Source organism: Melopsittacus undulatus, chromosome 1, assembly GCF_012275295.1.
Source record: "Melopsittacus undulatus isolate bMelUnd1 chromosome 1, bMelUnd1.mat.Z, whole genome shotgun sequence".
Lineage (NCBI taxonomy): Eukaryota > Metazoa > Chordata > Aves > Psittaciformes > Psittaculidae > Melopsittacus > Melopsittacus undulatus.
This window is the reverse complement of record NC_047527.1, coordinates 47,982,176-48,002,389: the sequence shown is the minus strand read 5'-3', so window position 1 is coordinate 48,002,389 and position 20,214 is coordinate 47,982,176. Positions and strand designations below refer to the sequence as shown.

At 39.3% G+C, this 20,214-nt stretch overlaps 1 protein-coding gene across 1 annotated transcript in view; it reads left to right on the top strand.

Annotated features, from left to right (window-relative positions):
* LAMA3 (laminin subunit alpha 3) overlaps window positions 1-20,214 on the top strand; it is a 105,498-nt gene that overhangs the window by 36,465 nt on the left and 48,819 nt on the right. The window contains 14 exon segments of the mRNA XM_031052907.2: window positions 97-253; window positions 3,177-3,315; window positions 4,684-4,826; window positions 6,132-6,232; window positions 6,339-6,492; window positions 7,855-8,015; window positions 10,164-10,272; window positions 12,231-12,328; window positions 14,575-14,740; window positions 15,150-15,276; window positions 15,814-15,953; window positions 16,340-16,455; window positions 16,979-17,190; window positions 17,996-18,200. Coding sequence (XP_030908767.2) covers window positions 97-253; window positions 3,177-3,315; window positions 4,684-4,826; window positions 6,132-6,232; window positions 6,339-6,492; window positions 7,855-8,015; window positions 10,164-10,272; window positions 12,231-12,328; window positions 14,575-14,740; window positions 15,150-15,276; window positions 15,814-15,953; window positions 16,340-16,455; window positions 16,979-17,190; window positions 17,996-18,200 — 2,028 coding nt within the window.

The window sequence follows — 20,214 nt, the reverse complement described above, 5'->3', positions numbered from 1 at the left end:
AGGTCACTTCTGTTCCACTGCTTTGTGCCCTTAGATATAGATCATACAGCAACTGGTGACACTTTATTGTTTGGGTTTTTCTTTTTTCCTTGAAAGGCCTGAAAAAAACTATTTTTTCCCTGATCTGCACCACATGAAATTTGAGATTGAAGATGGTACTACTGTCAAGGGAAGGGAAATTCGTTTTGGCTATGATCCTCAGGAATTCCCTGGCTTCAGTTGGAGAGGATATGCTCAGATGTCATCTATACAAGTAAGCTGGTATTTTGCTCAAGGCTTTGGGGTGAAAACATAGGTGCATGGTATGCATGTCTCTATAGTACCACAATGTGTGTGCAGGATCATAGAGAAACTGGAAAAAAAGGACAGGATATCACTAAACTGAACCCTTTGGCACTGTATCACTGTTTAGATTAGTGAGTGTTGGTATTATTAGTATGGTCATTGCTTTTTCCAGTATTTGTTCTTCAGAAATGTTCTTTGAGGTTGGGCTTTTTGGGGGCTTTTTTTGTTTGTTTTTTGTGAGAAACACATTTTGAAATGAGTGTAAAAAAAAAAAGAACTAACAGCTTTAAAGTCTATAATACTAAGTGCAGAAGTTCTTGTCATGTCAAGGACAGTGGTAACAGCAGAAGGTTGATGCTTGGCTAAATAATTTGAATTACACAATTCCATGGCAGTCTGTACCCACAAGGTTTTCAAGTACCATCACAGGGCTGTCACTGAAGCCTTTTACACCTGCAAATTATGTTGGGGGAAAAAGAGAAAGGTGCCAACTTTTGTTAGGAATGATAACTTCACGTTGCAGCAAACAGGAAAAGGTGTGATTCAGTAAAGGAAGCTGTGAGCAGGAGCATATTGGCAACATTCATTTTAGTCTCATGACAGTCCACAAATTAAGCAACAGCATTTTATAAGTAAATCACAGAAAGAAAGTCACAAGTAAGTGTAAGAAGGGCCCTGTCTGACTTGGGACTGAACAGCTGACCAAGTGAACCAGGACTTTAAAACAGTAGATTTGAGCAATAAATAGGATTTGCTCACTCTTCTTAAAGGTAGTACTCTGGTGTGGTTGTGTCCAAGGATTAATGGATCACTGTAGATTGAGATGCAAGTACATAATTATTGCACAAGCACAGTGATTTCCTTTCTGTTCTTCATTTTTCACTCTTTCCTTTTTGTTCTTTCTGTTGTTTGTTTGTTTTATCCTGGAGCTCATATTCTTTGGATCTTCAGAATTACTCCACTTTCATAAAGGAAGGCAACTGTCCAGTAGCTGTGATCTCTTAACTTCTGCTTTCTAATTCAGCAGCTTTTTGCATTTTGTGGCATTTTGTGAGGAGGTAGAAAAAAGGCTTAGTCTCTATCTTGCTACAAGTGTGCATTATTTTGCTTACCTGGATAAACCTTTCCAGTCATGCAAGTAATTGCCAGCTCCAGGCCCTTATTCAGATCCTTGCATAACTGAAGAGAATTCTCAGTTATGCAAGTTTCTAACTGGAGGAAATTATGGTCTTCATTTCAAGGAACTTTCCTAATTTCAACGTAGTGTTTCTGTGTCTTGCAGGACCCTGAAATAATCCTCCTGACATTTATTTTGTAGAAGACAAATGTTGCCATATCTACCACACAAAAGGCAATTGTAACAGCTTTGTGTGAAAAGAAACTATTTCAGTACAATGAAAAGTTCTTGACGTGAAATAAATAAGCTGTGTGTGACATCAGTGGAGACTATTGTCAAGCTGCCAGCATGGGTGTTTCATTATAGACTGAGCAGCTGACAGTCAAGCTTAGATTTTAAAGCACTGGCCAGGATTGCCTAAGTTTGTGACAGAGCTCAAAGAATAATTTCTCCCCACTCCCTGCCTTTGCTTGAGGCCAGGGACTGGCATCTCTTCCTCCCTCATTCCTCACATGTCTTCTTTCTCTCCCTTCACTGTGTCTTCTAGATTTTCCATAAAAGCTTAGAAACTATTTTGACAAATCTCCTGAAGCGTGCTTTTTTATTTCTTTTGCCTTTTCTTTTTAGTTCATATCTATTTCTCAGGTGTTCCTTTAGTGCCTTACCCATGTATTATCTTTCAGAAGTCATCCTTCTCCACTTAAAACAACTCTTGTAAAACCTTTCCCCATTGCCCTTCTGCAATCACCTAGATTTTAGCTATCAAGCCTCTAGATCTCTTGGCCCTGCCATCTGTGGTATGTCTATCTTTGCTTTCTGCTTTGAATTTCTATTAAGAAGGTGAAAGTGTCTGGTGATGACAGAATTGAGGAATGTACATTCAGAGCAGCATACAAGAGCTGGCAATTTTTCATTTATTGTAACTTTCAGGAGTAAGAGAAAATGAGGCTTTGTGCTCTGCTCTCAAATGTATGGAACAGAGAAAACTTGTATATATTTGTGGAAGCAGAATGGACCACAGCAGTTGGGAGGTCACCATAAAACAAGAGTCTTGGAAAGGGACAGCAAGTGGATTGTGATGGGTGAGCTGTTGGGAGCTGAATTACAAGGGGAGTTTTAGGATGGAAAGAAGGAAGCCAACACTTGAGGTTGTACCAGTCTATCTTTTCCTAATCCACCACCACTATTTGACCGTGTCTCTGCTGATTCTGTTGCTCTGTGAACTGAATAATGGGGGCTGTGAGAGAGCAGCCTCCTATGGGGTCAAGAACTGCATGGCTCCAGAGGAGTCAGTTCAGCCCCAGGACAAGAAGTCATGCATGGTATCGCATCTCTAAGAAACCACAGGATCTGGTGGAGAAGCAGAAGCTTCAGTGACAATCTGAGGTGTCTGCATGCTGTGAAGTGTGTTGTATGATCTCAGAGTAGGACTGTTGATTCTGGCCTGTTCTTGGCGAGGCTAGGAATATGGACAGCCCTTGGTTCTTTAGGGCATGGAAAGGGAGAATAACTGTAAAATACTGCCCATATATCAAGCCGCAATATTAACACACATGTTAGTTCAGCTCTTCTGTGTCATTTCTGGATAAGCTAGTATTTAACAAGAGTTTTATTTCACAGGAGGTTTTGTTCTATGTCCTTTTGTAAGCTGTCTGAGCCTTTCTTTTCTGTTACAGAGTTTGTCTTGGCCAAATGGTTTTTCTTTCTCTGGGTGCTAGTAACAAATAATATACTTTCCTTTCCTCCTTTTTCCCTTTCTTTTTATTTTTCGCAGCCAGAGGTGGTTGTGCCTATCACTGTGGCTTCCCCTAAGCTCTTCCATCTAGTCCTCCGCTATGTCAGCCTGGGCTCAAAAAGCTCTAAAGGGAAGATCTCAGTTGCTGAGGGAAAACATTTTGGCACTAATTACACTTGTAAGTGAATTAATTTTCTCACTAGGCTTGCCTGTCTTCCTCTGTCATACAGCAGCATTGCCATTCCAGTATGTACTTGTCTGCATGTGCATTTTTCTTGTAGGACTTTAGTATGGTGCTTGCATGGCTTCTAACTTCCTCTATTCAGCACTTTATGGCTGGTTTTGTTTATTAACTTCCATTTTTCAGAATGAAGTGAAGATAACTTTGAATGTGGAAAAGTCAAACTTATTTCGCATTATCCTGAGGTATATTAACCCTGGAGGTGAAACATTGTCTGGTCATTTATCTGCCTGTCAATCTCAGCCTGAAACAGGTAGGTGCAACTCAGTGGTGCAACAGATCAGAATATTAGATTGGAGGAGTTTTTTCACGGTGTACCTAAGTCAGATTTGTAATGTTGCTTAAAATGCATCACTTTTAACAGTGGCAGTGCTTTTGTGCCTTTCCTAGTAAATTTTGCTGTGTAATTGATGTGGCTGTGTTTGCATGAAATCCCTGCTCACAGTAGTAATCAACATTTGTTTTTTCAAATGTTTGCCAAACTCAGTACTTTCAGTTCTGCACTTGGAAGGTTTTAAAGAAGGGATAACAGCATTTATATTGGTTTAGTTGCCTTTAATATTTCAGTTTAAAAGTGGCTTCTGCCTTCATTCCATGAATACCATTTATTTAATGGTGAATCCAACCTACCAAGTTAGCTGTGATTACAGACCTCAACAGCATGTGATGCCTTTTGGGCCCTGATAGAAGATAAGTACTCCATATCCTTTGAATAGGAGGATACCAAGCCTATATGCAGAATTATATCTTATAATGCCTAACCTCAGCATACTTGTGGCAGCTAATGGAGTTTAGTCATAGACCTCTTAGTAATTCTAAGGAGACAAAACTGAAGACTTCACAGATATCACTCAGCAGAGTGGCAGCAGTTCATGGTTATTTCTGGCTTTTATTGGGTGGGAGACAGGGAAACAGGTTTTGCCTGGGCTTCAGAAAAGACATCTGTAATATTCAAAACAAATGCATCTCAGAACTTTTTGATAAAGCACGCCACAGCTACATTTATGTTGTACATCATCTCTGCACATTGTAAATAATCATCTCTGCCCAGGCCTTCAGTTACTCTCTGTAACTGAACATTTTAGATGCTGCTGAGAATTTCCAGTATCTGAAATATAGCTGCATACCTGTGTAGCTCATTGTGTGGACAAATGCACATTGATTAATGTGATGCCTTAAGAAAAGCATTGATCAGGTCCTGTTAGACCCATTTAAATGCACTGAATCATTAGTTCAGCACACTAAGCAAATAGAGAGATTTTTCACAATCCCTTATATTTTTACTTGGTTTTATTTTGCTGGCAGGGGCTGCTCAGAGCAAAGAGTTTGTCTTCCCACCCAGCAAGGAGCCAAGTTTTGTCACAATCCCAGGAAAAAGCTCTGCAGAGCCTTTCTCACTGGTTCCAGGCACGTGGACTGTCAGTATAATGGCAGAGGAAGTCCTCTTGGTAAGAAAACAATTGAGGAGAACAAGTGCTTGAAGGCTGTCATGATAGTCTTGCTCCGGAGTTATTTACTGGGAAGAACCCTGTAAGCAATTGAAATTCAGCACTAGTGAAAAGAGCACAGCAGCAGAATGTCATTATGAAAATTTACAGTCCCGCTGCTTATTTCATTTTTTTCTTCTTCCCTGACTTTCACCAGCTCTATTTTTTTCTTGTACGTACATCCTTCCTCTGGAATTTTTACCTTCAAAGGCTGGAGTAATATTAACACACAGCACAATTGGTTAAGCAGAAATGCTCACAGAAATTAATGGTTCTTACCTATCAGATATCATATCTAAAGCTGGCCACAGATGACCGAGGCCTGAGTTTCTTGACAAAGATTCTTCAGAAGATGAATATAAAATGGGCTGTGTGATTAGCAGGCTATTTTCTAAATGTTTTTTGTCTTTCCATCTTGACTCTACTGAAAAACTTTCTGACATCAGTTCTGAGAAATTGCTATAAACCCAGAAATTGTTTGAGGTCGTAATCTAAGAAAAACCTTAAACATGCATGATCACAAAGGCAGCATACTGAATTCATATGTATAATGTATAGGGTTAACAAGTAGTCTGTGTCTTTAGTCATTAAGCCTCGGGCTCTATTAAATTTATGGAGTACCACGTAAAACGTTACTAAAGAGTTTGCAAACATATTTCTTGCTGAAAGTGACAGTACTTATTGTGTCTGGTTTTTTTACTAATACCTTTGAAAAGGAATTTAACGACCTTAACCCAGCATGTTCTCACTTCAACAGTTTTTATGAAAACTCTAATATGTTAATTTAAGTAGTCAACACAGAACAAAAATATACCAACTTCTGAAGCACAACTTAATATATTACATGGAGTATTTTAATGAAGTCAGCCAGGCTACATGAATCTCCCTTGTGGACTTGGAGTTCTGTGCATGCAGATCACACTCATGGCTGAAGACTGCATGCAGTCATTTGTGTATTACCCGGCTGTAGAAAAGCTGCTTCAAGAGCACTGTCTTGTACAGCACATGATGGGAGTGGCCTCGGAATTTCCTTGCTCACAGGGCAGCTGCCTTCGTCCCATCTCTATGAAGGCAGAAATAGAGTTAGGGAGATACATTCTGATGTTACTGGCCCATGTAACAGCAAAAAAACTTTCCTGTCTTGCAGATAATACTCTGTAAGATTATTTATGTGGTTGGTTTCTTTCATTACTACATTAAGAAAGTCTAGAGATGTTCCTTTAATTTTCTGCATGGTCTTGCATTTGTTGTATTCTTTGTTCTTAGGACTATATGGTGCTGTTACCCAGTGATTACTATGAAGCATCCATCTTGCAGATACAAGTTACAGAGCCTTGCACCTATTCAGGACATGCTTCAACAGAGCAGTCAGTATATGTGCTACAGAGTAAACCAGTGCCTTGGATTATTTTATTATTATCTTGCTGCACTTAAAAACAATAATAATCCTGTGTTTGTTTGTTTTTATGTAAGCTGCTTGCTCTATCAGCATTTGCCATTGGGCAGATTTTCCTGTGTCCTTGGTTCAAAGGCAGTGTATTTCAGACATGGGGGAGAATACAGAAGAATACCTGTGTGGCAGCCAACTCCTGATCAACCAGTGATGACCCATATCAGTGGAAGAGAGGTCAGATTCCTGCTGCTAATTGCAATCCCGTCTGCACTGTTGGCTTATAAATTTACTGCACTAAAACACTTGCAGGTTGCAGTTTAGGATTTGCAGATATATAACACATTGCTAAAGCAGATGCTGTGCCAGGTTCTGCGTTTTATAGTGAACTGTGTAAATGGATCAGTGGAGGCAGATTTGTAACTGTGACCAGAGTCGACGTTTCGCTCTGACACAAGTAATTTGTTAAATAAAGATCCTTCTGCTTTAGGCATACTAGCTTGTTCAGAATACTGTTTAATTGCAACATAAGTGGGATAATGGTTTGTCAGCAGAAATGGTGTACATACATCACTATAAATCTTATTTTGTCCCTTAATTAGCTATACTTATGTAAAATATTTGCTTTAATAAACAAAAAAAGCAGAAGCAATTATGCCTCTACTGTAGCTCTATTGAAAGAGAAACATGTTTTGTGAAATGAAAAGATACACTGGAAGTGTGTCTGGTAAAAATACAGTGTTTTATCAATTACATGATAGTTACATGTAAAGTGATTGTGCCCTCTACTACTGTGCTTAGATATTGCTTTTAAAAAGACCAAGTGCAACAAGAATATTTATATGCCACAGGCCCTGGTGCTTCATGACTGATGCATGTGCAAAGCTGTACTGGTATGAATGATTGCAGTGAAGTCAAGAAGGCTGTTGACAGAATTAATTACACGTTTAAGTGTTTGTAGCTTAAGGAAATGTTGAGGAAAAAAGAGTTTAGATTTGAAAATAGTTACTAGCCAAATGTAGCAAAAACTTCTGTAACCACAGCACTTTCCCTGCAGCTACTTCAGACTGTTTTGAATCAAATATTATGTTAAACAATTTGTGCAGGTAAACTGAAAGAAAAACTTGATGCTTCAGACAGTGGTATTGGCTGTTGTCTGGAGAAAATGCTTTCACTCTTTGTAAGGAATCTGGAGTAGGAATTGTGTTCCTGGAAATCTTGTTTTCAGTGGACAAGTAGACTCAATTTCTATGTTACTAAAGATAGTTTAGAGAGGACAGTGACAATTATTTAGGATTGTTAAAGTTTTCTCACTGATAACTTTGTCCTGGGGAGAAGAGAAATAATAATATGATCATTTCCTAGGCTTATTTTACAGCCTTCCTAGAACTGTTATAGTAGCAGCTGTATCTTGAACTTGGTTGACTCTTACTAGTGGACAAACTGATATTCATAAGCATTGCTTCCATTCTGTTGGTTGTCTTTTGCTGTGACATTACAGGACTGGCCCTGGACTGGTGCTGACAGGTTTGCTTACAAGTCAGGAAAAGGGAGTGAAAAATCTAACAGCTTTTTTCTTTTTCAATGATCTTGACCTAGATCAATTTACAGATGACCATAAATGTTCCTCAAGTTGGTCGCTATGTTCTGGTTTTTGAATATGCCAATGAAGACTATCAGTTATACACTGCTGAGGTAACAATACATAGTCCTGGACCTGTCACTGAAGGAAGAGTGAGAATATATAGTTGTAAATACAGGTAAGAATTTCTGAAGTAATCACTAAATGATTAAGTAAGCATTTGGGATATAATTATACTTTCTATATATTGTAATCTATTTTACTATGCAGACTGTTTGAATATTATAGGTTGATTTAAAAGCAAGTCCATGATTCTGTGGGTATAAATCTCTCTAATTGGGTCATTATATATTGCTACTTCTTCAATGAAATGTTTTCTTACAAAAAGGTGGGTTTTTTTTATGCACATTCATAAACCCTTCTAAACTGTTATTCTCCAAGTCCAGCGGAAAAGCATCAGTGTTGGCTTCAGCAGCCTGCACTGGTTTTATTTAGTTAAAAGTGTGTCCAAGGGCTTTGGCTATAAAAAATGTAGCATCCAGTTTTACCAGAGGTCTCTGAAATTCTGAGTATAGCCGTCATCTGGTTGTTAGGCTGAAGGCAAGGTCTTCAGCTGAATGCTTCTTTATCCTTGTTGACTACTGAGGTTACTGCAGATGTTTCTCCACAAGAGGTTTTGTCTGTCCTGAGTGAGATTGTCTTTAACACCTGAGCATTTCAGTGTATGACTTAGTTTAGGACTGTGATCCTGCAGATGTTTGTGCGCTTGTGAGACATTACTCAGGGCTGGGAGACTGCAGTCATGCATCCCTTTTTCCCATGAGCCAAGAGTTTGACAGATTGGAGGCTTGGGCTTAGGTTTGCATTCAGAGTGAAATTCCCCAGTAAGAAAAAGCATTTTCATCAGCATATTTGTGGTGCAGAGCAGAACTATGAGGAGCAATGACCTTGTGAGGTTATTGCTGGGGAAGGCTCTTATTTTTAGCCTGTTATGTAACACTTTGTGCCCCAAACGACCTGCTATAAATCTTCTATTTTATTGGTATTTCCCTCCCACCCCCAGCACATTTTATTGGCTAATTTTGAGAATTCTTGTTGGTTCATATGATACACTAAGAAATTGCTGATGAAAATACAAGTAAAACCCTTGCTACTTCAACACAGCAATGCAGTAAATCCCTTCTGCAGCCATTGTGCTTGAAGCTAATGGTCACATTGCAAGTGAGTTGCTGTGTCATGTTTTCTAGAGCAGGAAGCTACAAGTATCTTCTGTTCAAAAATAAATCAAGAAATGACAGTGAGGTACATGCAGATAAAATTAATTTGTAGAATTAGGAATATATTGTTCCAGGTCTTCTGACAGCTCTACTGATTAATCCCAATAAAACATCAAAAGAGAATAAAACACTGCAAGCTTCCAAAAAATCACAAATAAGGGACCTGTATTTCTCTGTCCTTCAATGTTCTTAGCCCTGAGCTGACCTTATTTTTGGGCTGTGCTCCAAATGAGAGTGAAATTTCCACGTTCTCTGCTTAATAGAGAAGAAATAGAGAAGTGGTTGTATGATGGTTGCAGCTCCTCACCCATGGCATGCTGGCTGGCCTAGCTGAGCAGAAGTGCAGAAGGAAGAAATTAGATCCTTCTCTTTAGCAAAAGGGAACTATTGCTACTTTTGGCAAGTTTCAGGGGTCATTCTCCCTGAACAGGACAGAGTTCAAAGGCTTTAGTAAGACTTCTCCTCTTAGTATGTGTCTTTAACAAAGTGCAGCCAGTCGAAGGTAGTCAGTAAAAAGGAAACCTACTTCTTTTTCACTTGTACTGGTGAGTATCCCAGTGTCCAGAATAGCTTCCTAAAATCAAGACTTGGACAGTTGCCATTGTGTGGGTGAGAGCTGCTGATTCGCATCGTAAGTGGCACATGGCTGTAGTGGAAAACAGCAGCTGATGTGTGCTGGCACATCAAGGAGCACGGCCCAGTCATAGAGTATTAGTTACACACTATGTTACACAGATAGCATGCATGTCTGTCCATATCCTACTTAAAGCAGTAGCTCAAATAGATATCTGAGCTGTGGTCTGGATGTTTGGGCTCTGAATATGTCAGTCCACAAAGGACAAGCAGTATCTCGTATGTGGTACATCCTTCATTGCACGAGTGAGGATACTGCAGATTTACCAGTGGCCAGATAGCTGTTACTCGTGATGCAGCAGGACGGCTAGGCACCAGTGGTGAGGCTAGCCAAAAACTCAGCAGCTGAGCTAGGCAATAGGCTAAACAACATGGTAAAACCACAGGCTCCTTTTTAATCCTGCTTTCTGTCTCAGTTTCCTTTGTCGCAGCGTTGTAGTTGACGACAGCAATCGCATTGCAGTCTATGACCTACTAGCAGATACAAAGATATATCTCAAGGCATCATCAATTAATTTTCTTCTGGTAAGTTTCCATTTTCTTATCCCTTTAGTAGTACTTGTTCCCTGAGTGTAAAGTATTCCCTGTGGGCAGAGAGAGATGCTTCTCTTCCTTTGTTCACATGCTGTGTGGTAACGTGTGAAATGATGTATATTAAATGCTTGAAGATGTTTCTTTGTATCGAGGTAAACTTGCTTAGTTAAAAAGTATAAACAGAAATTTGCCTTTATTGGCAAGGGTTTTTTCCAGCTCTTGTGCTTTATTTCAGTTCCCCAATCTCCTCTACATGTACACTTTAAATGATTTTTTTTCTGGTAGTTTTATACTTCATAATTTTTTTGCTTCACTTTTTTTTAAAATCCTCAAAACCCCAGTAGGAGTTTCCTTGGTCTCTTACAAAATTCAGGTAATAAATGGATTCATTTCAGGTAATAGATGCATTTATTAGTTGTATAACTTTGAAATACTTTGAATAAAAAGCCTTCACTGACCTCTTTTGGCCACACCAGGAATGCATTTTTCTGGACGCAGAATTTTCTTTCATGTTGTTTCTGTTTTCCATTTTAAAAAGGTGAGTTACACAGCTGGTTAAATATTAGTTGCAACACAGCTGTAAACATTGGGTAGTTTAATGGAACTATTAGGATTAATAACTGATACATGCTTTCTTCATTCCATGAGGCAGTGTTCACTGTGAACAAATACCATTTAGATTGTATGTTAACTGGCTGCAGCTATTGCTGTGCTAACAAGATCCATATCCAAAAGATGATATTATTAGTCTGTATCCCCACATGTGGAAGTTTCTTGTGGGAAGTCTGGGGAAGAGTTTCAGGTATATAGCAAGGTCCTACACCTGGGTCATAGCAATCCCAGGCACAGCTACAAGTTGGGCAGAGAAGAGATTCAGAGCAGCCCTGAGAAGAAGGACTTGGGGATGTTAGTGTATGAGAAAATGAACATGAGCCAGCAGTGTGCACTCACAGCCCAGAAAGCCAACCGTATCCTGGGCTGCATCAAAAGGAGCATGACCAGCAGGTCAAAGGAGGTGATCCTGCCCCTCTACTCTGCTCTCATGAGACCTCACTTGGAGTATTGTGTGCAGTTCTGGTGTCCTCAACGTAAAAAGGACATGGAACTGTTGGAACAAGTCCAGAGGAGGGCCACGAGGATGATCAGGGGACTGGAGCACCTCCTGTATGAAGACAGGCTGAGAAAGTTAGAGCTGTTCAGCCTGGAGAAGAGAAGGCTGCTTGGAGACCTCAGAGCAGCCTTCCAGTATCTGAAGGGGGGCTATAGGGATGCTGGGGATGGACTATTCATTAGGGACTGTAGTGATAGAGCAAGGGGTAATGGGTTAAAACTTAAACAGGGGGAGGTTAGATTGGATATAAATAAGAAGTTTTTTACTGTGAGGGTGGTGAGGTACTGGAATGGGTTGCCCAGGGAGGTAGTGAATGCTCCATCCCCTCGCAGTGTTAAGGCCAGGTTGGATGAAGCCTTGGGTAACATGGTTTAGTGTAAAGTTTCCATGGCAGGGGGTTTGGAACTCAATGGTCTTAAGATCCTTTCCAACCCTAACTGTTCTATGATTCTGTGAGTTCTAAATCTACTGGAAGAAATCCTGGTGTCACTGAAACTCACTTCTATGGACTTTGAATGAGCAAGCGTTCATGTCTGCATTTCAGAAGGCCTAGGAATTGTCCCAGGGTCCAAAAGTTTCTCACATCAAGATGAAGGCTTTTCTCTTCTACATCTGTATGTCTTGCCTAGCTTCTGACGCTGCAAGTTGGTCTTCTCTCATTCCCATTGTCAAACATATACTTAGGTTTTAATTTACTTGAAGTAAGTCCATGACAGAACATGGCTTTGGGATCAGGTTTCCTCGTGCTAAAATTAGACTTCATAATTTCCATTCAGTCCTGGCCCTGTTATTTATTTATTATAATATTATTTAATTGTGCCTTGTCCTTATTTTTCAGCACAAGGTTTGTATTGTATCAGCTGAAGAATTTTCTCCAGAATATGTGTCTCCTAAAGTGCAGTGCATAGCTGCTTATAGGAGTACCCATGATGCAAGGTAATGTGCTTGGTTTTATCCTTTGTATTTTCTGAAGATGACTTTGAATGGCAGATCGAATGGAATTTTAATTCTTTTGAATTATCCTTTGCTGAGTGACTCACAAGTTATATGTAGGCCACTTTTGCAATGTAGCATTTGTAAAAATGCTGAAGCGTTAGTATTAATCTGCTTTGCGCAGGATTTTGTTAAGAATAGCCTCTCCCTGGCCCATCTGAACTACTGAGTGCTGACACATTAGAAAACACTGACACATACACTTTCATACGCTGTGCATTTTGATAGCTTTCCAAGCTGGAGAAATACTGCTACTTTAGTGGTCTGAAATGCTCACTGCTCCTTCTGGAGTTTAATTCTGCACATTACTGCTCCAGCTGTTTTGAAATGGCTTTAATTTGTCATTAGGTAGGGGCTGTGACTGCCCTTTCAGGCACCAATCCACCAGCTCAGCTTGGCAGCATCAAGCTAACCAACATGTAAACCCTGCTTCAGAAACAAGCCATTTCTTTATCCATCTCATTGTGTGGCCCATATAGTAGGTGTCCCTTCAGTGTTTACCCCATACAGCACTGCCAAGTGATTCTTCTTCTCCATTATACTTGTATATGACCCATAACTAAAATGTTTGTCTATGGCTTGGTTGACACAACCTGATGGCTCTTCTCTTGCGGTCAAGATCTGAACCTGCATTTTCACTTCCCAAGTAGTCAGGTTTGGGTTCTTCAGAGCACTTAGTCTGCCCTGTTGAAGCTCTTCCCCTTTCCACATGTTTTGTTCTTTGGGCCAGAAAGGAATTATCACTGAAGCTTCCAAATTAGGGAGACCCACATTTAATTTCCTGTTGCACTCCACAGGATGTCCCTCGTGATACTGCTCCTAAAGCTTTCTTCCTACTGATCTGGCAATGGGAAGTAAATGTCATTTGTAGGACTTCAGAGGCAGAAAGAGTTGGTGACTAGGTCTAATAGTTTTCCAGACAGTAGCTTCTAATATAATGGTTGAATTGCAACAGAAAGCAGAAAAATTTGGGTAGTAAATTAGATAAAAGCATGTGACTGTGCTTGGCTTCCAAGCACGCATAGCATTGAATTACAGCTTTAATTCTGCTTGGAGCATTACAACTGAGAGCAGCTTTATAAGACTAGATACTTGTCCTTGCACCAAAGGTATTTTGCAGTCCTGGGCATTTACATTCTGAATTGAATTGGGCTGGGCAAAAATTGGCATTTAAAATAAAGCAAATGTAGAAATTTTTACTTTTGTGCAGTGGATTGTGTTTGTAATCTCTTGTTATACTTGCATAGTTTACTGTGTCTTTTATGTTCTGTTATTAGGACCATTGTGCTGGTTGTCACATTTTTGCTTTCCTGAAAGCGTTTTGTATTCACCAACTTCAAAGATGCAGAATCTTGGCTCAGTTGAACAGTGTTATAAGCGGATGCCACGTGTGATTTCCCACACAGGCCTGGCAAATACATCTCAGTCCTGGCCCTGAAACATACTTGTCATTCCAGTCTGGGGCCTGTCTTGAGCAAAGATTAATCATTGTCTGTTGAGTACTTATGAGAAGTTAACAAATACTAGCAGGAAACCACCCCCTCTCCCCCCAGAGAAAAACATTTTCTCCTGCAGTCTTGGAAAATACTTCTCTTAGTCAAGTTCTTCAGAATCAAATATACCAAGGAAGAAATAGTCAAACACAGTAGTGAATGAATGAGGATGCTTTCAAGAATCACTGTTATTTATTTTGGCTCCAATTGTACAAATATTTGAGAGTATACTTAAATTCTAAGTACTTAAGTCCCATTGACTTCAGTGGGGAAACTTGCATGTTTTAAAGATACACCTATGTAAATACTTGTAGAACTGAGAATTCAGTATTAGTACAGATTCTGGATTAACAGATTCAGATAACTGGATTAACTGAAATCTATTTCATTTTTTTAACATTCTTGGTTCTCTTAGTTTTCATCTTCCTTAGCAAACTCTTTACATTGAAATTCTTCATTTCATTGAAATTTTGAGTGAATAAAATCAGTTAATGTATATTTTCATTTTTGAAAGTTAAATCCATACCTCTTGTGTTCATTTACTTTCTGATAATTTACATAGAATCTAAAGAGTAACAGGGGTTGCTAATTGCATTATTAATTGTAATACAGTCTAATAGGTTGACTGCTTTTCCTTTTATGATGCTTAAGAAATTTTCCTTGGTCCTAGAGTAATGACTATAATTCTGTGTTTAGTGCAACATGCATACCCTCAGTGTATGAAACTCCACCAGCAGCTTTGATTTTGAATGCACTGAAAGATGGGAACATTTCTGAAGTACAGAGATACGTACTCCATGATCCACTGAACGCCCCTTTACCTTCTGGCTCAGTTAATGGAGTCACCTTGACACCATTACAGGTATCTCATATTTTGAAAACTTCATTTCCTGTGTCACAAAGTGTGTTCTTCCCAAGGCTAAGCAGATGAAACACCTTAAGAGAATCAAAACTGAATTATGTGATATGATCAGATTGCAGCAGACTGAGTAAGCCACAAAGACAATACATAGAAAGGGAAACAAAAATGCCAGCTTCTTTCTAAACTGCACAGTAGCTTCACAGACTGCAGAAGAACATTAGGTGTGCTTGGCATGCAAACAGATAGCAGCATGCAGTTGTAATGCCATACTCTTTGAAGATATTTAACTTGCTTAGAGATGCTAAGCCTCCCCTCTTTCATTGCAGGTAGGTGGCACAGAGCACAGGTCATAAACCTAGGAATATTTAATGAAACAGATACACTATCAGAGCTGTTCTTGTTTCTGCAGAACCAAATTACCTTGAATGGCAGAGTGCCCCACGTGGGCAGATATGTATTTGTGGTACATTTTTATCAGCCTGCACACCCAGTGTTCCCTGTGCAAGTGCGTGTGGATGTGGGACGTGTGTGGTCAGGTAAGCATCTGAATTTGATCTAACGCCTTTCCTTTCTCAGCATTTTGGCACAGGTGGGCTGACCCTGGTTGGATGTCAGGTGCCCACCAAGACTACTCTATCACTTCTCTCTTCAGGTGGACAGGGGAGAGAAAATACAACAAAAGGCTGGGGGACATAGGGACAGGAAGAGACCACTCAGCAGTTACTGTCATGGGTGAAACAGACTTGACAGTCTGCGCCATGGGTTGCAGGGGAATCTCTTCTCCAGTGCCTGGAGCACCTCCTGCCCTTCTTCCTCACTGACATGGGTGTCTGCAGGGCTGTTTCTCCCATAGATTCTGACTCCTCTCTTCAGCTGCAGTTGCCATGCACAAGCAGCATTTCCTCTGCTTCTTAAATATTTCATCAGAAAGATGTTACCACCATTGCTGATGGGCCTTGTCTGGCTCCTTTAGACATAGAGGAAGCTTCTAGCTGCTTCCCACAGAAGCCACCCCTGTAGGCCCTCCACTACCAAAACCTTGCTAGACAAATCCAGTATGTTTTTTCATCTAGGTTCCTTCAATGCTTCATTCTGCCCTCACACCTCTGGCTGTCGGGATCAGGTGATTGCAGAAAACCAAATTGAGCTTGACATTTCTGAACCTGAGATCTCTGTTACAGTGATGATACCTGACGGAAGAACGCTGGTTCTGGTATATTTATTACATAAATGTGCTTGGAGATGTTGCTCTCAGTTTCACCATTCATTTAGAGACAGATGCAAAGATGAAAGCCAAAAAGAAAGTTGTTGGTTTTTTTTTTTAATGTTGTGTTCCAGATTTTTTAGGATTTTGTGCACTGTTTCTGTTTTACTTTAAAACTTTAAGAGACTATACATTGTTTTTATTTTACACTGCTTATAGCGTCACAACTCTGGGGGGAAGATAAGCATATATTCCTATTTTTTTAAGTTAAAATGTTAAGGGTTTTGAGAAAATCCAGACTGCATAGTGAAGGAACATTTAAATATATAAATACCTTAGATTCTGTCTTTTGCTTTTCTAAGAAATGTACAATTTAGCTTTCTTGTTGTTTTAAGGAAAAAGTCTTAGTTGTTCCAGCAGACACCTACAGTTACAAAATTCTTGACAAAAAGACAGTGGACAAGTCATATGATTTTATCAACCAATGTGGAGGAAACAGTTTTTATATTGAGTAAGCACTGCTTTCTAAAAACCTGAACATTGACACCAGCTAGGAATTAATGTTACTTTTACTCTGTATTAAAGACATGTAGAAAATCCTAATCACTGCGCTACATTAAAATGCTTTTCATGGCTTATGCTGGCTCACTAAATTTCCGTGAGTCATTTTTCCATGACTTTCTATTGTAAATGAAATGTAAAGATAGGGCTTTATTGCTCATGGTACAAAACACGTAGATGTATGTCATCTTTCTCTCTTCAGCATTTCCATCTTTGGTATTCGGTATTTTGCTTGGCATGTCTGAACTAATTATATGACTAATGTGCACTTTCTTTAAAAAAATATCTTACCTGCATATTCAAAGCCATTCACCACTAATTTAATAAGTATATTCTTGCATGTGTACTGATGCCATCCTTATGTTAAAGAACTTTTTGAAGACAGAACCCTAATTTACTGAACAACTGCAAAGCATCAGCATAACAATTCCCAAGTGCAGTACTTATATGATTTATATTTCAATTTTACATAGCCCAGAAGGATCATCGGCCTTCTGTAAGGACTCTGTGAGATCACTAGTGGCTTTCTACAACAATGGAGCCCTGCCATGCAATTGCCATAACGCAGGTGCTGTGAGCCCTACTTGCAGCCCTGTGGGAGGACAGTGTATTTGCAGACCTAATGTCATCGGTCGTAGGTGCAGCCAGTGCCAGACTGGCTACTATGGATTCCCATTCTGCAAGTGTAAGTACAAGCTTAGACTTATTCAGCACCTGACCCAGTTCTCTGATTTACTCAATTCTCTGATTTTATTGCATTGTATGTCACTTTTCTTTATAGGACTTGATTCTAAGAGAGACTGGTTGAGCCAGTCTTTGATTTAGCATAGCATAATGTTCAGTTTGAGGCAGAAGTAACCCTATTCCCTTAAAGCACACCTAGCTCATGTTGGACTGTGCCTTCACATGTGTTGTTTGATCAGGTGTACAGGGCTACAGTTAAAAGAGTTAAAATCCATATTGCCACTCTCAGTCACATGGATTTTTCTGCACTGGCTGCTAAATCATTTCAAAGTTATTCCTGTTGTGTCCCAGTTTACACCGTATTTGTCTTCCATAGATAATCAGTGACATAGTATTCCTAATTCCTCATATTCTGATGTAATTTTTATAATCATTAACAGATTTATAGATCAGCCCTCAGCTGCTTTCCCAGATATTACACATGATGTTTATAAATGCTGTCTTGTAAAAGTGGTGCCCTTAACACCAAAACTGTTTGTCATTTAATCCTTGGCAGTTTGGGGAAGTCATTAATAATGTCTGCAGCGAAGTTAAGCAAACAATCTGTGGAAAAGAGACAAGCACTAAAGTTAATCTTTAAAACTACTGTTACAGTCACATAGTTGGTTTTCATGACCCTGAGCTTAGAACTAGTGAAAGAGAGAAACATAAATGTTATGTGTGTTTGTTTTATTCCCAAGTTCAGTAAAAGTTGACTGCTGTATGTTGAGAAGTGATTGATTTGTAGAACATTTTCTCTGACCTAGTATGCAACTGCGGGCAGCGTCTTTGTGATGATGTGACTGGTAAATGCATTTGCCCTCCACGAACTGTGAAACCAAAATGTGAAGTGTGCAAGAAAAATTACTTCAGCTACCACCCTCTTGCTGGCTGCGAGAGCTGCAACTGTTCAGAAAGAGGAATCGTTGATGTGGCAAGCCCAGAATGTGAAAAGAACAACGGGCAATGCGCGTAAGTTTAGGATACGTGTGTCATAAACAGGGCTTGAGTGGTTTGTTTTACCATCCTTTTCAGGTATTTTGAGGGGATGTAGAAAACCTTGATGATGGTCAGTAGGGATTTAAGCAGTGCTTAGCAATAATGAGGACTCCTGTTTCAAGGACCTGCAAGTTTCATTGGAAACTTGGTTTTACAGGTGTCTAATGGTGGGATTTGTTGTTCCTGGGCTTGCATTCTGTTTGCCAGTGACGTGCCATGTCACTCACAGTAGGTCACCACATCTCTGTCCAGCTCATATGACTTATTCAACGTCAGTAGCAGACTTCAGGTCAGAGCTCAGGACTTGTGGATGCACATGTAATTTGTAATGGTATACATTAGTTCCCAATTTCTTAAAACTTCACAGTAGACCTTCCACAGTCTGAGGTCTGGGTTTAAGTCTAATGATTCTTTTAAGTACTGTAAGGCTTGAATGTTTGTAGTACATTTTGAGAAACTTTGATGATAGGAGAGGTTTGTATGGAATATATGGTTCAGTTGGAGTCATAGGTGGTAATTCCCCTTAAAATTACACTTTCTTTATGACATATGATTATTTTTCTGTAACTCAGCATGCTGAGATGAGGATAAATTCTTTATTCTCTTATTTACATCTTCTAAAAGTGGTATAGCTACAACCATAAGGAATGACCTTAAATTCAAATGCTGCCATATTAGTATATTTGAACATTTATTTCCTTGGAGGGATTGAGTCCTTGAATAGCAGGTACAAATACTTCATAGCAAGTAGGTTGTGTAAGGCCAGGAGTGCTTCAGTTTGATTGGTTCTGCTATGTTATGCTCCTAATGAAGAGAAATTTGTCCTTCGTACTCTGCCATTAAGCCTTTAATATCATAAAGAATGTATTATATAGAGACATATAGGTAACATTAATTTTCAGAGCATGATCATATTACTTCCCAAATTTAATTTTTTTCCTAAGTCTGTCCTTTTCATACAAAGAGAATAATGGCCATATCCCAAGAGCAAAACAGGATTCTCTTATCATATTTAGAAGTTGGGGTTCAGTATTAAAGTGTAGCATATTCTGTGTTTCCTGGTACACTCTCCATCTGAGTAATTTCTGCTTTGATTTTCCCCATAGAATACAAAATATAAATCAAAATAAATACTATGCAAAAAATAAATCAAATCATTCAACCAAATAACTTTATTGAAAGGTCTCAGCACATTTCTGCTTGAGTAAAATTGAGGATAATTTTTGCAGAAATAGTCACATTTTTCCATTTCAGTGAAAAGCTGTATCAGCTCATTATAATGGTGATACTTTTCACATGCAGCCTAATTGGAAATGTCAAAGAAATGACAGCAAAATTTGACATTTAGCAAGTACTTTAAGACCGATTGCTGAAAGATATGTCTAACTACTACATTCTGGTTAATACTTCTGTGGATTACATGAAGTTCGAAATCCCCATCCAGCACCAGTTATCTCTGTACAGGGGTAACGTATTCAGAAAGACTTTCAGAAACCTCACCCATTATTTTGTTAATTCATGTAATATATGAAAGCAATTACTCAAGTGTAGTCAAGATGTGGAGCATGGTGGCGACATACATTAATAATTAATCCTTACTCTCTTGAAACCTGGTTTCTTGGACCTGGTACACACAGTTTACCAGCATAAATAGGAGGAAGAGGGATCATCAGACCTATCTTTCACTAGCTTTATCAGACTGTACAAGTTTGTTGTGAAAGTAGGATGAAGTAGCTGCTGCCACAGAAAGACGTCCTCTCTTATCTCAAGCCCTGTTCATAGTTTGGTGTTGTTTTTTGCATCTGCTGTACTTTACCTAAACAAATTCAAGGTCTTCAGCCATCATTGTGAGCAAAGTGGATTTTATCCTTTGTGAACTGTTGCAAAGTAACCTGAGCCTTTTGGCAGGTTGAAGCTCCCATAATTATTCATATACCTGGGATTATTCACTTTTTTCTTAGCAGGTGAGTGCCTTGAGTAATGCCCA